Source organism: Hippocampus comes, unplaced genomic scaffold (genome assembly GCF_001891065.2).
Source record: "Hippocampus comes isolate QL1 unplaced genomic scaffold, H_comes_QL1_v1.1 scaffold80, whole genome shotgun sequence".
In the NCBI taxonomy this organism is placed as follows: Eukaryota; Metazoa; Chordata; class Actinopteri; order Syngnathiformes; family Syngnathidae; genus Hippocampus; species Hippocampus comes.
This window is the reverse complement of record NW_017806164.1, coordinates 1,770,519-1,789,803: the sequence shown is the minus strand read 5'-3', so window position 1 is coordinate 1,789,803 and position 19,285 is coordinate 1,770,519. Positions and strand designations below refer to the sequence as shown.

Here is a 19,285-nt window from a genome sequence, read left to right as displayed (position 1 = left end):
CGCACCCGAAAAAAACAACACAATAAACTACTCATTTCTCCCTTACCTCTAGCTTTTGGCCTATTAAATGCTTAGAAATATTTTGAGTCATGCTGCATTCGATAACTCTGGGAAGTCGGATTTTCAAGATGCACCTGGCTGCAGACCTCCACCGTTTTACATGAAAAAAAGAAACGATAGATGTGGTTGATTCAATGATTATGAAGTGACGTGCAAATGCTTCGGTTGTCCGATTAAATAAAATTATAAGTTCTCAATATCGCGTGCAAGATACGGTAGCCAAATAAATGTGTGCTTCACGACAAAATGAAAGTGCAAGCCATTAATAAATATAACACAAAAGTAATACACAAATTAAAATGAGATACAAGTATGTGTTTTAATTAATGCATTAGCACGAAAACAATTTCCACAAAAAGTGCCTCGCGGTTTTATTTTGCAACGTACCCGGTATATTATATGGGTATTTTCAGAGCACAACTAATAAATAGATTTATAGTTACAGTATGCATAACCATAGAGAGTCCAAAGAGAGAGCACTGATATCGGATCTTTAAGAATGCTAGCTAGTATTTCTACACGGACATACTTCCGTGTTGGGCCACACATGTGTTGATTCGCGCCGTAGTTCCGGTCTAGTGCACTGTCCAGTTTTTTATCCCAGCAATTAGACGTCATGTCTTCATTGGAGGTCGTTTTGGGTTTCCTGGACGACGCGGAGTCTTGGAGGCTTCGTTCGCCGCAATTCCCCAGTAAGGTCGGCGGCAAACCGGCGTGGCTTTGCCAGCGAGACCTGCCGTCGCTGGACAGACTGGAGTGCGAGACATGCCGCCTGCCTATGGCCTTTCTGCTCCAGGTTAGTGACCCAGAGTCAGGAGTGAACCAAGTTTTAATTCAAATTTCTCGTGTGATTGTACTGTTGTGTACCCGAAACCGCGGATCAACCTTCGTTAATGTTTTCCTCAGGTGTACGCCCCAATCTCCGGTCAGGACAGAAGTTTCCACAGAACCCTCTTTGTGTTTTGTTGTAAAACTCCACAGTGCTACACACACAACGACAGCCGCAGTATGAAAGGTATGTGGACCCGTGAAAGATACCACGTTTTTGATTGCCTCACATAGTAATGGCAATTTTCTCTTCACTTGTAGTTTTCAGAAGTCAGCTGCCTCGGAGGAATGAGTTTTATTCCTACGACCCCCCACCAGGTTGGTCGATTGAAATAGGAACGTTACTGACTTCGGAATATATATGTACTGAATCTGTATTATGAATGGCCTTCTTGTCGAAAATATGTGAAATTGCCATTGGAAACACATTTTATTTCTTTCCTCATATTGCGTTCAGGGGGAATTCCTCAGCTGGAGGTTGTGGCAAGTGTTTATTTGTAAAAGCATGTTTGAGCTGAATTATACAAAACGTTGTTCAACGTATGTTAAGAATTGATTTAGTGGGGGGGGGGTGTTTAGTGTTGATTATAAAGTGAAGAGAAATTTAAAATTTTGCACATATTTTCTGCCAAATCCAAAAGAACAAATCTTTATGGAAAGATGGGCTTTATTTTGGCCAGATTTCGCTCCTGGGGCTTGAACTGCATTCGAGGGATCGCCATTATTTGAGGAAATACAACAATAATCTATATTATCCCACCTCTACCCCTGTACATCTTCAGAGGATGAACCCCCCAGTGACTTGAATCCAGACCAGAGCGTGCTGCCTGCATCTGGAGTGAAATTGTGTTGGGTTTGCGGTTGCCCCGGCAACAAAGCCTGCTCTCGCTGCCACGCCGTCACATACTGCGGGAAGCACCACCAGACACTTCACTGGAAACACACGCACAAGAAGGAGTGCGGTGGATGTCAGAAAATGGTGGACTCTCCATTTGTCTTCCCGGAGTTTGAACTTTTAACTGAGCCAGAGGAAGAGGACGACAATGACAAGGGCGATGAAGGAGATAGCGAGATGACCGTCACTGAGACCAGTGCAGACTCTCTCTCCTTGGCAGAAAGTAAACACTTCCATACTCTGGTGTCACGTTTTGGTGTACAAATGTGCCATAGATGCAGTCACTGTTCAGATTTGTGTTTTACAATCCCAACACAAGGCATATGCATATTTTAAATGATAAAAATCTTATATGGCAGGCCACCAAACTAAAATATCAACAAAAGTGTACTGTATAATTAAATAATGATCTCATCTCTATTCTCAACAACATGACATCTGTGCCTGTTTAGTTCTACAGTTATCCCTTTGAGTGAATGGCAACTGGGTATAGTGTACACAGGTAAACTATCTTCTGCCATCTAGTGGAAGAACATCCAATTGCTCTGCCTGTCACTGCAGATGGATGAACAAAAAACTATTTATCGTGAATGCATTTTTTTTTTTTTTTTTTTTTTTTTTTTGCGAAAATGAAATGGGTGATGATCTCTCATGGCACGGTGGTTGAGAATTGCTGACCTACGGGACTAGAAGTGGTGAAAATTCCACTCTCCACCTTAGCCTATGTCTGTCTCGAGACATTGGATGTTTTTTATACAACTGTAATAGCAAAACAAAGTGACTACATTTTGGACACACCTGTTTCCTCCACACTAACCTCGATCGAGTACCATTTTGCTTCTTGACCCGTGACCACGTTCAGTAGTGGAAATAACACAATTTTTAATATTGCGAGGATTTGCAATGATGTGTTTGTATTTTATTTTAGTGCTAGCAGAGACGGACTTGGAGGAGATGGCAATGCATGAGACTGAGGACAACAAAGTATTCCAGCGCTTTAAAAAGAAGATTGCACCTGAGCCACAGCAGGTTAAAAGCCTCTGCAACGATTGCAGCTGACTTGTTAGGTTATACTGTTTTGTCTTTTTTTTTTGTGCTGTTTGTACAGGTGTTGCGTTACAGTCGGGGTGGCTCTCCTTTGTGGGTTTCTTCGCAGCACATCCCTTCAGATACAGATATCCCAGTATGCACCTGTGGCGCCAAGCGGACTTTTGAATTTCAGGTTGTTTTATTAAATGGTCTTTTTATGTCAAAATTGTTCATTGACCCCCTCATATTCTCACCTTTGGGTTTTGTGTGCACTTATTAAGGTGATGCCCCAGCTGCTGAACAGTCTGCACGTGGACTCCACAGGTGTCAGTATTGACTGGGGGACTCTGGCGATATTCACTTGCTCGGTCAGCTGTAACAACAGCGATCAATACTGCCTTGAGTTTGTTTGGAAGCAGGACTTCAGTACAGAGCAGCAAAGCCAAATTAAACAACCATAATATCTCTATGGCCTTGGTTAATATTCATTTTATAATACTGGCACTTTATTTCCCCACACAACTAGTCCAGTCATACATAGAAATTACAAATTGCATGCAACAAAATAGCTTGTGTGGCAGTCTACTGTCGTCACGAGGTAGATTAGTGCATGCTCAGTTATCGCGCTACAGTACTTATTAATTTGTTGTACATTTATGGTGCATTTATTCCCCCTGATATTTTACTGTTAATTTTGACAAGTCTGTTCATGTCTTCAACTGGTTTAGAGTGCTTCCATCCCCAGCTCCCAAGACTATTTGCATAGCTTACTGAGTTAATAATTGGTAAAAAGAACATAAGACCTTGTGCCTTATCATCCCATATTACTTTACCTGCATTTTCCAGCAATCTCAAACAGAATATGCTCATACACACTATGGTTAAAATGTTGACCTTGACTGAAATTTGCTTGATTAAAGGGAGATACCTACTTACTGAAAGTTTAAAATAAAACCAATTGTAAAAATTGTCATCAGATTTGTTCATTTAGAATGTAAAAAGGAAGCTTTCACAAGGGTCACTATGTACAGATTTATTGTACATGGGCAAATTTCAATACTGCATTCTTTTAGATCAAAGCATTCAACTCATTTTTCAAACACGTTGAGAGCAAATTGGCATTGTTGAAAAAACAAAACAAAATTGCTAACATCTCAGGAGCGGGTGCTCATGTCAAGTGCAGGAACACTATTCAAAGTATAACATTGTATGAGAGCATTTGAGAAGCTGCCTATCAATGTTTCTTTCAATAGACCAAAGAAATTTGTGATTTTAGATGTTACAGTGAGCATACAGGCCAAATGAAAAGGTTCCTGTGCGTCATCACCTTAACCACCAGAAGATCAATCAATGTAACCATTTCTAACTTGTCAAGTTTAAACTACAATATTTTGATACAGAAACCTTGAATTTGAGAGGATTGTTCCAAAATCTCACACACAAACCCAGCATCTGCCGGCGACTATACATCAACTGAAACATAAGCAGAAAAAGAATCCAAAGAAACTACTTCATTGTATAATGGAACAGAAAATGATTTAAAAAAATGTATAAAACTATTTAAAACCGCTTGAAGATGAACAAAAAAGAAACGGTCAGCATTTTTTTCAGACTTATGTACAAGGGTTTGAAAAACCTTTAAAACTAGTGAAAACAAGCGTGAACATGTCATAAAAATAGTCGTGGAAATGATCAGATGAACATATACTTGTAAATAGTTATTCAAAATAAAAAGTCACATACTTGCACAACTATCAAATGTGCAGTTCACATGTCAGAAGACGTTTAAAAAGACTTGGAAAAATAAAAATAAAATGGCTGTGGAAGAAGGTGCCAAGGGTCTACGTCGTCTTGCGGAAACCTTTCAGGATGGGGTAGATGTTCTCAAATGCTTCATAGATTTCACCTCTCACCTTTGCACCTTGACACAAATGTAGAAAAAGTGACTTGATTAAAATGAAACACTTGAATGACGATCAGTGACCGAGTTGAACAGTGAAACACACTCTTTAACCTGTATATTTCTAAATCTCCAGGAGTGCGAGACTGCGTTCAAATTAATGAAATGAAAGATGACTCCAGAGAAGCAGATATTACCTGTTAATACCACCTTCCCGGAAACAAATATGAGCAAGACGATTCTGGGTTTGATCATTCGATAAATCAGCCCTGGAAACAGCTCAGGTTCATAGCTGCAAGAAAATAAAACAATGCAGGTTGGTTTAAAAAAAAAAAGTCTGAAAGTAAATCACCTATGGCATGGTGTCAAACTCAAGGCCCAGGGGCCAGATCTGGTCCACCGCATCATTTTATGTGGCCCCCGAAAGCAAATCAAACATGGCAACTTACATGATGCTTCCTAAAAGGCAAAATTTAAAATTCTCAATAAGTAATAAATAAGAGATATTGTAAGCTTTTTCTTGGAACCAAACCCCTCATTACAGTAACTTAAACAATAGTTGAATAAACCGTTATCATTGATTTTCTTTATTTGGTTTCAATCATAGCGGCCCTCCAAGGGAAACTATCACTAAAATGTGGCTCATGACAAAAATGAGTTTAACACCCTTGACCTATGGCAGTAAAAATAAATAATGAACACTTTCAACTGTTCAGTTTTAATCTCATATAGAGCTTGTCAACACTTTTCTGTCATTTGCCCGTTGGATGGTCAAGTATCAGGACGATTTGCTGGCTCTTTTTGTCAAGTACTATGTTCCAGTGAAACATACCTGCTGAACTGTTGATGCGTGAGGACCAAGCCTTCCAGACGAATGGGGAACTTCACGTCACAGCTGCCCACCATATTCTGAATCTTGAAGTCCAAAAACTTGGCTTGAAAGCCGAGTTTTTGCACCACACGAGCATATTTCCTGGCCGCTAATCGTGACTGCTCCTCGCTAGGAATACAACAGGCTCAATGTGAGATTCAGAGGAAGGAATATGGAAAAGGTGTTTATTGCGCTTGAGCAGATAATCTCTTCTAACCTCTTTGCACCTGTGCAGACCATTTTCCCAGAGCTAAAAATAAGAGCTGTGGTGCGGGGTTCTCGTATTCTCATGATGACTGCGGCAAAACGCTAAAACAGAGGAAGCAATGTAACAACGTTGACCAACGTGGTATTATACAGTACATGTTACTCTGGCCCAAGGATTCCCAACCACTGCGTGTGCTATGCGGGATCAGTTATGTAGCGGGAAATCATCTAATTTCATGCAACTCAAATTAACTACTTAATATATTTGTTTATCCATCTATGCCCGTGGCGTATAATGACGGGCAGAACAAATCAACGCTGTTCTATTAGAGATCTGAAGGTGTGATTAATGTGTATCCACACAACAGAATACAGTAGAACCTCTATGATCTTAATTCGTGAGCCAATTAGTTACTTGAAACGTTCATGAATCGTGGTAATATTTCCTAATGAAATGAATGGAAACGTAATGATCCGTTTTAGCCCCCAAAGTAAGTTATACTTAGCTCGTTTTTTCTGCACAGAGTATGGTTAAAAATAAATACGCAATCAAGAAACAAGTGAAAACACACTATTATAAAGATAAACCACACACGCTCACCCCATTTCAATTTATACATTTTTTGTGACATATATAGTTGGTGGTATCCCATGAGATTTTTCTTTGGTACAGTAAAATATGTGACTTGCCAGGCTCAATAAATGGTGAGAAGTATGCCTCTACAGTAAAGCTGAAATGACATTTACCTTGGGGTTGTACTCTGCATTCCTGGCTCTCAGTGCAATGGTCTTCAGGTCCAATTTACAGCCTAGATTAACTGTCGATACAATGTTTCTGGTGGTGAGGAAAGAGGAAATGGTTGATGAGATTCATGAACGGCCAAAATGGTTGGTCATAGATTTGTGACGTTAATGAAATGTTATTGGCGTTCACAGCCCTGAATGCATTCTCTTAATGTTGAAACATACTGTAGCTGTGGCACAATTCCAGAGCTCTCTGAGGCTGGTGTGGCTGGTGTGATGGGGGTCATGGGGGTCAGTGGAGTGTTGTACAGGGGGGTGTTCCCTGGAAGCGCTGTGGTCGTTGAACCTGTGACTGCCTGGGAATGGAAGAGCTGAGGAGCCTGCCCCGATGTACCTGGAAGGCCTGGAAAACAGCTTCTCCTCTCACAATTATGAACTTCACTAACCGCAAGTAGACAAAGCATCTATATTCCCATGTTTGTTGTCTGCTTAACATACACATCTCCAAAGGGATGCAGAAATGATCATATGTCATGTACCTGCATTAGCCTGTTGTGCTTGTTGCGCCTGTTGCTGCTGCTGCTGCTGCTGCTGCTGCCGCTGCTGTTCCTCCAGTATAGATAAACTGTTTGTGTTTTGAACGGGTTGAGGTGTCAGGCCTGAACCATATGGCATCATGGGACTAAAGATGGGCGTTCCTGGTGTCATGGCACCCTGCAAAAAAACAACAACAACAAAAAAAAAACATTTAGGCTGAACAGCCATATTGACATAAACCTAATCTAATGAGATACAGTAACATAATTTGATGAAACATTCATACAAAATTCCATTTAGGGCATCCTAACGGATTGTGTGAGAATTTCCCCCAAAGCTGATCAAGAAAATGTAGTCACACACGTGCCAGTAAAAATGACAGCACACGCCATTTAAAATATGTATTGTGATTCGCTTACACATACTGTACATGCGATATAGATAGGGGAGTAGAAATGAACTGGAAATTATGTTACCTGGGGGGAGGCCAGCCCCTGAAATGCTGGTATGCTGTTGTTCTGATCCATCTTCTTAACTTATCACCTCAGGGAACAGAAACGCACACACCGACACGGTCGCTTGTGTGGCAACTGCTCAACAGTTGCGTGTCCAGTAGTTTGACAAACAGGAGAAACACTTTTCTGAAGTCGGCCAAGAGAAAGTCCTCTTTGCCCTTCTTTCTTGACAGTTGGACCCTGCGTGAAAATGTTTGATAGGAACCAATTACAACCAGAGGCGGGAAGTAACAAAGACCAAATACTTAGTTTATCTGCTTAAGTAGAATTTTCAATGTACTTTCGTATTTATTTTTCTGATGACTTGTTACTTTTACTCCCTACTTTTGAAAATTGTAAATGTACTTTCTAGTCAGGTGGCGGTAGCTACCCGCCGAGCTACTGTTAGCAACAAGAGCTAACGCCACATGAAACGTGCTACATCCTCAACACACCGAAAACGAACAAATGCCTTCAAATGAGGCTGCCAACTTACGCGGGGTCGACACAAAACCGTATTTTCTTTAGCTTGCAATTGGTGTCATCTTCTATGTAAGTGGCACAAATTCATCCGGCAACTACAGTCAATCTGCTACTTCCGGAAGATGAATGTTTTATCTTCCGGTGTCATAGGTTACGAAGGACAGAATCAAGATGGCGTCTCTGAGTGACAAATCAGTTTGGGACGAAGTGGAAGATGGAATCGGCGAAGAGGTGTTAAAAATGTCTACGGAGGAGATAGTTCAGCGAACTCGACTCCTCGACAGCGAGATCAAGATAATGAAGAGCGAAGTTCTGAGGGTGACCCACGAATTGCAAGCTATGAAAGATAAAATTAAAGAAAACACGGAGAAGATAAAGGTGAACAAAACCCTGCCATATCTCGTGTCGAACGTGATCGAGCTGCTGGATGTGGACCCCAACGACCAAGAAGAAGACGGGGCGAACGTGGATCTCGACTCGCAGAGAAAAGGAAAATGCGCTGTCATCAAGACGTCCACCCGGCAAACTTACTTCCTGCCGGTGATCGGGCTGGTGGACGCCGAGAAGCTGAAGCCCGGGGACCTGGTGGGTGTCAACAAAGACTCCTACTTGATCCTGGAGACCTTACCCACTGAGTATGACTCCCGAGTCAAAGCTATGGAGGTTGACGAGCGCCCCACCGAGCAGTACAGCGACATCGGAGGGCTGGACAAGCAGATCCAGGAGCTGGTTGAGGCAATCGTCCTGCCCATGAACCACAAGGAAAAGTTTGAAAACCTGGGCATCCAGCCTCCTAAAGGAGTCCTAATGTATGGACCACCAGGGACGGGGAAGACCCTCCTAGCTAGGGCCTGTGCGGCTCAGACAAAAGCAACCTTCCTGAAGTTGGCTGGTCCACAGCTGGTGCAGATGTTCATCGGAGATGGAGCCAAGTTGGTGAGAGATGCCTTTGCCCTGGCCAAGGAGAAGGCCCCATCTATCATCTTCATTGACGAGCTGGATGCCATTGGTACTAAGAGATTTGACAGCGAGAAGGCGGGAGACAGGGAGGTGCAGAGGACCATGTTGGAGCTTCTCAATCAGCTGGATGGATTTCAACCCAACATGCAAGTCAAGGTAATGTTTCTCAGAACAGTTAACCACACTGCAAGCCTTTAAATTAGGATTTACTAACTTTTCCGAAGCTGAGAGCTTCTGTACTTCTTGGGGAGTGATTAAGGTGAAAATCGACAAGTTTGATTGCTCCGAAATATATATTTTTTCAAATTCACCTTTTATGATTAAACTTAATGATATACATTTGTGTGAAGGCACTTAACATTTCAATAATTTCTCACAATAATTATCACCTGATTGCTCGAAAGCAAACGAAAAATGTCAGCAAAAGCTTACTAGAACATCTGAAAATTATTTTGGGTTACCGTAATCAGATGCACTTTACCGGAAATGATGTTAGGGATGTGCTGACTTCCACTGAACATGATTTTGAATGTAATTAGTGAACTGGGATGTAGATCCCAGTTGTTAGAGCGTGTGCAGACCTCTGCAAATACATTATCTCAAATGTCTATTTTTACTTCCCCTCTCAAAAATGGATAAAAGGAAATTATTTATTTTGGTATACATTTTTTTTTTATAGTGATTAAGGTGAAAATCGACAAGTTTGATTGCTCCGAAATATATATTTTTTCAAATTCACCTTTTATGATTAAACTTAATGATATACATTTGTGTGAAGGCACTTAACATTTCAATAATTTCTCACAATAATTATCACCTGATTGCTCGAAAGCAAACGAAAAATGTCAGCAAAAGCTTACTAGAACATCTGAAAATTATTTTGGGTTACCGTAATCAGATGCACTTTACCGGAAATGATGTTAGGGATGTGCTGACTTCCACTGAACATGATTTTGAATGTAATTAGTGAACTGGGATGTAGATCCCAGTTGTTAGAGCGTGTGCAGACCTCTGCAAATACATTATCTCAAATGTCTATTTTTACTTCCCCTCTCAAAAATGGATAAAAGGAAATTATTTATTTTGGTATACATTTTTTTTTTATGTTAAAAAAAGTGTCATTTGAACAAGGATGTGTAGACATTTTATATCCACTGTATTTGGAGCGAAGATTCTCCGTATACGTCCTGGGATGTACTACTTTGCTATCTAGAAAGTCAGTAATCATCTTGTCCACACGTGCAGGTGATTGCAGCAACCAACAGAGTGGACATCTTGGACCCGGCGCTGCTGCGTTCAGGTCGTCTGGACAGGAAGATCGAGTTCCCCATGCCAAATGAGGAGGCCAGAGCCCGAATCATGCAGATTCACTCCCGCAAGATGAATGTGAGTCCCGACGTTAACTATGAAGAGCTGGCTCGCTGCACCGACGACTTCAATGGAGCCCAGTGCAAAGCTGTGTGCGTGGAGGCGGGTATGATCGCATTGCGCCGTGGAGCCACAGAGCTGAACCACGAGGATTACATGGAGGGAATCCTGGAGGTGCAAGCCAAGAAGAAGGCCAACTTGCAGTACTACGCTTAAGGACACTGTGGGTTCATGCTTGTGGAGGAGTCTTTAATTTGTGAAAAACGTTGTGGCATTCTCTACACTTGTTACAGCAGATTTACACTGAGCTAATAAAAAGACATGAAAACAAATCATTTTGTTTCTTTTATATTCTACTATTAATCTGAAGCAAATACTGTATTCACATATAAACTGGACACTAGTCTCAATTCACCTAACATGCATGTTTTTTGAATGTGGGAGAAACTTGAGAAAACCCATGTTAGCACAGTGAGAACAGAAAACTCACAGGATGGCAGAAAGCTGGATTCAACCCCCCAAACTCGGAACTGTGAATGTGGCTGTGATAACCAGTGCCCACTACACTGCACAAAAAATTTGAAGTTAGTACTGATATTCTGAACCTAAAAGCATTAGGTGCCTATGTCTTTTTTCCCTCCATTATCAATAAAAAAATACCAGTGCATGTCCCAAAATTTGTCTTTTTCTTGGTCCGTGGAGACTCACATTCACCATGGTCATGGATCATGGTAATCAAAATTTGTGGATTAACATGGTAATCCACAAATCGAGGACAGTGGACTCCTAAAACATCATGGTATTATGCAATTAAACTGATGTAATGTCATCGTCAACAGTTGTTAGGTACATTACCCTTGTTTGAGATACTACAAACAGTAGTGAATCTACCACAACCAAAACAATCCATATGAAAGTACTGTATTAGCGAAAACAAACTACTCGTTCCCCAAGTAGCTCATTGCCAGATCACGCAAAGCTTTTCTTCGAGAGGAACGCATTTTTGAACAAGCGTTTGTGTAGTTATCTACCGGGTAACGCTATTTTATTTTATTTTATTTAAAAACAACAATTCGAAGTCCTCCAGCACAACTCTATCCGACCTCGACGGATTGCCATTTGTCAAACAAACGCGCACATTGGAGGTTAAAGTCGCCAAACTGACCCGGAAGTACATAAACGCTCATTAAAAATGCATAACCAAAAATGCGGGTGATGGCAAAGTTTTTTTTCCTTGCTTTTTTGTGTAAGTTCAATTAAAAAAAAAAAGACAACGTCTCAAAAACCGCATGTCCAAGGAAAAAAAATGAACCAGCGTCAAAAATACATTTCGTGACACGTAAAGGAAGCCCTCTCTGATAAAAAATATGTGTTGACCTGTTTTATCATTTAAAAAAAAAATTCCATTGGTAAAGTATCAGTCATCCCCCCTAACCCGAATATTCCCCCACCACACCTTTCATGGCGATTAATTATAAGGGCTCACATTTTTGGTGTGATACCGTACTGTCAGCCTACATTTTTCATAAGTATTTTATACAGTGTAGATTTCACGATAAATATCTCATATTCTATATGTAGATATTGTGTATGCAAGTATATACATCAGTCACTTATATAATTATAAATACATAATTTGCAGTATGGGTCCCCGTTAGCTTATCTATCGCGTGTATTTCTATGCTCAACTCTCGTCTTCATGTGCCCGTGCACCATGTATGTTCTTTTCCATCCGCGTGGCCGAGACATTGCCTGTGTGTCCACAAAGTCGGATTCCATCCAGGGAGAGAAATGCCGTCTAAAAGCGTCGTTGAAGTGATCAAAACCATGGAAGAAGAGATTGACACTGCCGCGGACCTTAAGGCGCCAAAAGTGAGTAGAATGTGCCTTGGACTGCCTTTTAAATCCAAATAGCTCGTGAAGTGCATCGTGTTCACGACTACTTCCATGCTAGACGACATGTGGCGCGGCACGCTACGTCAAAATGTGGATTAGCGGCTTGTGAAAATGTGACACGTTTGTCAGAATTAGCTTTTTACAAGCTAGCCACTTGGGTTAATGTTATGAACATTGAGATTAAGAACAATTTAAAGTCGGAAACAGCTGTATTGAGGTTGTACATTAGCAATCTAGCCTAGCAAGGTTCTCACGTTGACAAGCCGCGTGAGCCGGTTCGGATCTTTAAACAATGTGGACACCGGAAGTTGAGTACGGAATACTTCAAACAACGTGACACGTGCACGTGAAGATCTACGTTTTTGTCCCCACGTTGTTAGCTATTAAGCTTCCGGAAACAAACAAGTATGACATCAAGTATTTGTATTTAGTGGTTATTATATGTTCGCATTTGGTACATTCTAGCTATGACGGTATGTCGCAACATGTGCTCTAAACGTAATCGAGGGTGCACACAATAGATTTGTTTGGACTCTAATTTACTTCTCACATAAAACATTTTTTTTCCTGTAAAAACAATACCGATTTGCATTACAAACCCAATTTGTATTGGCAGCCTCGCAAAGCGTTTTTTAACTGTAACAGGGTTTTTCCAGGCTCAAATCGAGGCAGAGGAGGTACCATCGTGACAATGCGCGATGACGTGCACGTATTCTATAAATTCAACGGACTCTCTTTTACAGGACATACTTTAGGTCAAGAGCTCAAATAAGACCATGACTGTTATCATGTTAAAGCATTCGTTAAATAAAAATTGCATAGAACAATGATGGATTTACAGCTTGTGTGGTGGGGCCACTTTTGTTTGAGAAAAACAGATGACAGTACTGTATTTTGAAGCACCTGTGGTCCATGTTCACCTGTGCTGCAATAGCACGCTGCGGTGTCCTCCATAAAAATACAATCTTAAACTATCTTTTCAAACTAAAATATTTTAGTTTTTCTAACTCTATTGGTTGCATACCAACTTTAATATACTTCTCCTTCTCTTCTGCTCCTTTGTGAATGGCTGTCACCTCATGTCATTTTAATGTGTCCAGCCTGTAATTAGTTGAGGGAGGCAGCGAGTGACTGCTGTGTTGGGCCACAGCGCTTGTGGCAAAAATAAGTGTTGTGTTTTTCCTATTATGTCTGAGCCAGGTAAATAGATTTATCCACTGCTTGTCAAAGCCATTGGCTTGTGTGTTTTTAAGACCATATGGAAAGAGGAATTAAAAAATGTTTCAATCACAAACACGTTAACTCTGTGTTTTGACTTTGAAGTCTGATCTTAAAAGCCTCCATGTTGAACCAAAAGAAAAACAAGAACAATGTTGTTTTGCCTTACGTCGTGAACAAATCATTTTTTTTTTTTCTGGAACAAAAATGTCATGTTTTGTCTTCGCAGTGTAGCGTATTATGATATGAACAATTTCTTTTGGCTTTTAAGTCCAACCTTAAGTGTAGTAAAAGTCTAGTAAAATGTCTACATTTCACAAATGACTTTTCATACTATTTTTACTCCTTGTAATAGAATAAGCTACATTTTATTTTTGTCCTGTCATTGTTTTTAAAGAACTTTATTTTAATGTGTAAGTGCTTTTAAATGTACGGTACTTTTCAATTATGTGATTATATTATACTTTACTAGAGTTTTATATTATATTGTGCAGATACCCGTGGTGCTTCAGTGTATTTTATATAAATGGCCAGACTGCTTTTTCATGTAAATGTGGACTAAAAATCTCAAAGCAATTCAATTTTCTTTCCTGAACATGAAGATGAAATCAAAGGATGGCAAGAAACTGAAGAAGAAGCTGATGCAGGAGGAAGAAGAGGAGCCGGACTGTGAAAGTCCTGTACCGAAAAAGAAAAAGAAAAAAGACAAGCTGGCAGAGGACCAAGTTAATGGCCACAAAAATGAAGCCATTGACCTGAATGGCAACACTGACACTTCTGAGCCACCAAAGAAAAAGAAGAAAAAGAACACAGAGGCAGTCGAGGTTAGTACTAGTCGTTTTACCAAGTGGTGCAAAAAATGAACTACACTATAATCATATCGTTAATTTATTTATTTATTTTTTTTGTACCGGTAATTAAAAAGCAGTTATTCTACATTTCTTGGGTTTAGATGAAAAAGAAGCAAACTAAAGCAATCGTTAAAGCTGAAATCAATGGACATTCCATGCCTGACACACCAGCTCCAACTCCAAACCAGACACCATCTCAGTCAGACGACTCAACCAGTGAGAGTGAAAAAGAAACTGTAAGATTGCTATTATATGTACATAAAAAACATTAAATAAGAAGTTAGGAATGTGTGATACTGTTACGGTAGTGACACTTTTTTTCCCCTAAATACTGTTATGTAATTAAAGGTAATTTAGCATTGACCTTTATGTAGGGATTTTTTTTCCTCCCAAGTTTTGAAAGCCCTCATATTTCATTTGTTTTCCAATTTTTAGGAGGAAACGCCTGAGCAGAAAGAAGGAGCCTTCTCCAACTTCAGAATTTCCCAAGGCACCATTCAAAAACTAAAAGGTAGCAATCACGTTTCCGTTCACACACACTCCACACCAAACTGTTGTCAAAAACTAATTTGAGTTGTTTTTTGGTTGCTGAACTACAATTTAGCTCTTGAATGAATAAATCAAAAGTCCAGCAAACCTTGACAGAACAGTCCAATATCTTTGTTCGTGACAAAATAAATGTCACCACTAGGTGCCGGCACTCTGTTAATGTGGTACTTGTAATGAAAACACAAAATGGTGTTCTGATTCAGTTCTTCATTGTGCTACAGTTTAAATGTTTTTTTTTTTAACTTTTTACTTGGAACTAACACTCTGTCACTTTTCTCGCGCTTTCAGCTCGAGGAGTCTCCTACCTGTTTGACATTCAGGTCCAGACCTTTGATCACGTATATGATGGGCATGACGTACTTGCTCAAGCCCGCACGGGAACAGGAAAGACCTTCTCCTTTGCCATCCCACTGGTGGAGAAGCTCCAGTTGGCTGGATCCGAGCGGCCAAGAGGCCGCCCTCCCCAGGTTCGCACACTCATTAAACCCATTAATCTAGCTGATGCCATATCCTCACTACTGACAGATCAGAACAGACAGGGTTTTTTTTTTTTTTTTGGTCTCCCCCACCCCCTCACCTCATATCTGTCTGCAGGTGTTGGTGTTGGCTCCCACCAGAGAGTTGGCTATCCAGGTCTCGAAGGACTTTAAAGATATTGCCAAGAAAGTGAGCATCTCCTGTTTCTATGGAGGCAGCTCGTACAGCCCACAGAGTAAGTCTTCTGTAAACAAGCATTTATTTATTATGAAGAACGCTTTTCAAAAATTGGGATGTAAGTGGTACCTTAACTTGCAAGTGTTCCCGAATGTCCTTTGCGCCAGTGCTAGCGTCCTCATTTAAATACATCAAACACCAAATTTTACATTTACATAAATTGCCAAAGGTTGATTCATGTATTTACGTTGACAACAGGGAAAATTGTTGAAATGCTGTTTTGTGGCCCTTGCCACACTTTTCTACAAAGTTGGAGTGTCAAGTGTTTATGTACACCTTCTTGTGGAGGGAACGAAACTTTATATTTGGTTGTCATCCTGATAACAATTGTGATCATGTATTTTTTTTAACCAGTTGACGCCGTCCGTAACGGAATTGATATTTTGGTCGGAACCCCTGGTCGTATCAGAGACTTCATCCAGAATCACAAACTAGACCTCACAAAACTGAAGCATGTCGTTCTGGATGAAGTGGACCAAATGTTGGACATGGGATTTGCTGAGCAAGTGGAAGAAATTCTAGCCGCCTCCTATCAGAAAGGTATTTATTTGTATAGTTGATTTTGATGTACAGTTCAGAAATGAAAGTCGAGGAAAGCTACATAAAAAAAAAAAATCACACACACACACACACATGAAAGCTTATCATAAGCATTCAGAAAATTCTTCTCTATCAAATTGGGGGGTGTTGGGAGGGGGGGATGCTTTTCGCTCATTGGCACTGTGAATGTTTGCAGCATTTATGGACAACAGTGGAACAAATTTCAGCTACCTCATGAATTAGTAATTATTGCATGGACAACACTGTCATGTAAATGGCTTTTTATAAATACAATAAGAACAATCCATTTTTTTAACGTGGATCTATCTGCAACTTTTTTGTATTTTTAAATTGGGATGATCAGTGCCGTAGCATAGCCTTAAAGGCAGATTTAAAGTAACATTTAAAATTTGAAGTGTAAAAAAAGAAGTTGATGACTGAAAACTGAAGTGCAATAACAGAACATTGCCTTTTCTGTAACATCAAGTATTCACATTTTATTTGCAATTACTCATAGTTTGTGGTGTCACAGCTTTGTCTTGATTTGACAACAGTGCCTACTTGTGTTTGCATTTCACACAAGATGGCGACGCCAACCCCCAGACTCTCCTGTTTTCGGCCACCTGCCCTCCATGGGTCTACGATGTGGCCAAGAAATACATGAAGCCCGATTGCAAGCGTGTTGACCTGATTGGAAAGAAAACGCAGAGAACCGCAACAACTGTGGAAGTAAGTATGGGTGTGTCTCCAAATGGTTAAAGGGAGAGGTTAACAAGTGTTAGGGTGAAGGTGGTCCAAAGAACAACAACATGACGTCTGCAATAGAAGATACATCCAAGCAGGCACGGCTATGGCTACTCATTTGCTCATGGAAATGAGTCTAGACAGAAATTTTCGTTCATTCTTATGTAACAATTTATTGACTGTTAGTTTTCCCCAATGTGGATCAGGGAAATGTAGTCTTATAGATCATGATAATTATCGTAGCGTGAGGTTCATATCGTGATAATATTGCATCGTATCATGAAGTTTAGATGTTAAATCCCTAGTCATATGCCCATCTCTCTTCAGAGCAGCAGCAACAACCTCACCAATCACTTAACATACACATGTTCTACCCCATGCAGCATCTGGCCATCGCATGCCACTGGTCACAGCGCGCGGCGGTTTTAGGAGACGTGATCCAGGTGTACAGCGGCAGCCATGGCCGAACCATCGTCTTCTGTGAGACCAAGAAAGAAGCGAATGAACTCTCCTTGAATACATCCATCAAACAGGTAAACCATGTGCAGTTAATGGGCGCCTACTATCTTACTATTACAATGATTTTACTTTTGAACTGGTGGTGGGAGAGGAGAGACAGTCACTTTGCAGCTGTTTTTTAATGAAAAAAATGTTTTTTTTTGAATGCCGGTAGAGCAATAAAACAGACACACACACACACAGGAGCTCATCCACACTTGCACAGATATGCCGAGGTCACACATCGCCCTACGAAGCGCTGCCTCCGAAAGGCACACACATGTACAGCCACTACTATATATGTGCAGTATATTCGATACATTTTATCCATTTAATATTCTTCTTGTGTTCAAATACGCTTGCCAACTGTTTTTAATACATTTGTATTTTGATTCTTCCTAAATGTTCAAAGTGAGCAGGAGGGGAGAAGGTTACATTTGGTCTGTATTTATTGCAGTTTTTCACATACTGCGGATGGGTTGAAAATGTATTCCCTGTGGTAAAAAGTTTCACGGGATTATGTATCATTTAAGAGCAGTACAACTCTAGTTTAATTGAGTGAAATTATATGTAAAAATGGTTAGAAGATGAAGTGTATGAATCTTTTCCACGTAAGGCATGTCCCAGCATAAAAGCACTTTGTTATGCCACGCTTATCCGAATTGTTTCTGTTGTTGATTTGACATTTTTTTTCATCAACCAGTTGCAGTGTTTAGTTTGTTCCAGACGTATCACATTTACATTGCGGTGTGTGAATAACATCTCTCCAGAGTACCCAGTCCCTTCATGGTGACATTCCCCAAAAACAAAGGGAAATGACCTTGAAAGGCTTCAGGAGCGGATCCTTTGAGGTTTTGGTGGCGACCAATGTGGCAGCCCGCGGGTTAGATATCCCCGAAGTTGACCTCGTGATTCAGTGTTCTCCACCCAAGGTGTGACACCCTGCTCAGCTGAATTTTCTTGTCACGTTTAAATTAAAGAGCTACTGTCCCATCTACATTTACATGAAACTGTTGACATCAACCTCTTATCTTCAATTGTTAGGATGTGGAATCGTACATCCATCGGTCAGGGAGAACTGGCAGAGCTGGAAGGACCGGAATTTGCATCTGCTTTTATCAGAAGAGAGAGGAGGACCAGCTACGTTACGTGGAAAACAAAGCGGTACCTGTTGTCTATTAAATCAAAAGTATCTGTAGAACTTCCAAAGAATTTGTGCCGCATGGGAATCTCAAATAAAAGCATTGCTGAATTGTAGCAAGACAAGCTGAGATATTAATTTTAACGCCAAAAGTTGAATGTATTTGGTTTTGCTGCAGGGCATTTCATTCAGACGAGTCGGTGTTCCCACTGCCAATGACATCATCAAGTCATCGAGCAAGGATGCAACACGGTGCGTTCGGGACACAAAATGAGTATGCCTCTCCAATTAAGGAGGCATATGTTTTACCTTTGCATACTTAAAACCAGTTACTCTGTGCTGTGGGAATACAACACTGCCTCACGTGCAATTGCCTGATTTGAATGGAGTTTTATGTTTTTCCATCCAGGTTCCTGGACTCTGTTCCAGCGGCAGCCGTTGACTACTTCAGAGAGTCTGCCGAGAAGCTGATAGAGGAGAAAGGAGCAGTGGGTGCGCTGGCTGCTGCCTTGGCGCACATTTCTGGAGCGACGAGTCTGGAGCAGCGGTCACTGCAAAACTCCGACGCTGTAAGTTTAACTGGACAAACTGCATGTGAATCTGCTCATCTTGTGCTGCAGGCCGTGAATGCTCACACAGTATTTTGTTTAGGCATGGTAAAAAGGATTGTAGCTTAAAAAATATGGAAGCATGCATGGACACGAACGTATGTTTTTCAAAATGCATGAGGAGCAAAACTGGGCGCAGGGCGCCCCCCC

General features: G+C 40.7%; 4 protein-coding genes across 5 annotated transcripts in view; 3 read left to right on the top strand and 1 right to left on the bottom strand.

The window, feature by feature from the left end:
• Window positions 1–572: 572 nt before the first annotated feature.
• On the top strand, window positions 573–3,281 carry pdcd2 (programmed cell death 2). The gene is made up of 7 exons (XM_019895893.1): window positions 573–856; window positions 967–1,075; window positions 1,150–1,206; window positions 1,671–2,006; window positions 2,712–2,812; window positions 2,892–3,005; window positions 3,094–3,281. Exons 1-7 carry the CDS (start codon window positions 677–679, stop codon window positions 3,271–3,273), a joined length of 1,077 nt encoding a protein of 358 aa, XP_019751452.1. The 5' UTR covers window positions 573–676; the 3' UTR covers window positions 3,274–3,281.
• A 549-nt stretch (window positions 3,282–3,830) lies between these two features.
• On the bottom strand, window positions 3,831–8,169 carry tbp (TATA box binding protein). The gene is made up of 9 exons (XM_019895895.1): window positions 8,062–8,169; window positions 7,548–7,766; window positions 7,074–7,248; window positions 6,760–6,937; window positions 6,538–6,625; window positions 5,801–5,892; window positions 5,545–5,712; window positions 4,910–5,004; window positions 3,831–4,733 (listed from the first exon to the last, which is right to left on the bottom strand). Exons 2-9 carry the CDS (start codon window positions 7,596–7,598, stop codon window positions 4,654–4,656), a joined length of 927 nt encoding a protein of 308 aa, XP_019751454.1. The 5' UTR covers window positions 7,599–7,766; window positions 8,062–8,169; the 3' UTR covers window positions 3,831–4,653.
• A 22-nt stretch (window positions 8,170–8,191) lies between these two features.
• Window positions 8,192–11,048, top strand: psmc3 (proteasome 26S subunit, ATPase 3). Its single transcript, XM_019895892.1, has 2 exons — window positions 8,192–9,164; window positions 10,254–11,048. The coding sequence occupies exons 1-2, from the start codon at window positions 8,220–8,222 to the stop codon at window positions 10,590–10,592; spliced, it is 1,284 nt and encodes a 427-aa protein (XP_019751451.1). The 5' UTR covers window positions 8,192–8,219; the 3' UTR covers window positions 10,593–11,048.
• Window positions 11,049–12,083: 1,035 nt separating this feature from the next.
• ddx21 (DEAD (Asp-Glu-Ala-Asp) box helicase 21) overlaps window positions 12,084–19,285 on the top strand; it is a 9,237-nt gene continuing 2,035 nt past the window's right edge. The window contains exons 1-13 of one of the 2 annotated variants that reach the window (XM_019895898.1): window positions 12,085–12,248; window positions 14,093–14,314; window positions 14,443–14,577; window positions 14,777–14,852; window positions 15,179–15,357; window positions 15,485–15,602; window positions 15,959–16,144; window positions 16,728–16,873; window positions 17,272–17,421; window positions 18,157–18,318; window positions 18,431–18,550; window positions 18,706–18,779; window positions 18,937–19,096. In XM_019895898.1, the coding sequence (XP_019751457.1) occupies window positions 12,168–12,248; window positions 14,093–14,314; window positions 14,443–14,577; window positions 14,777–14,852; window positions 15,179–15,357; window positions 15,485–15,602; window positions 15,959–16,144; window positions 16,728–16,873; window positions 17,272–17,421; window positions 18,157–18,318; window positions 18,431–18,550; window positions 18,706–18,779; window positions 18,937–19,096 (1,809 nt within the window). In that variant the 5' untranslated portion in view covers window positions 12,085–12,167. Of the gene's footprint in view, window positions 12,249–14,092; window positions 14,315–14,442; window positions 14,578–14,776; window positions 14,853–15,178; window positions 15,358–15,484; window positions 15,603–15,958; window positions 16,145–16,727; window positions 16,874–17,271; window positions 17,422–18,156; window positions 18,319–18,430; window positions 18,551–18,705; window positions 18,780–18,936; window positions 19,097–19,285 lie in introns of both variants that reach the window. The other variant, XM_019895899.1, reaches the window with a different exon arrangement.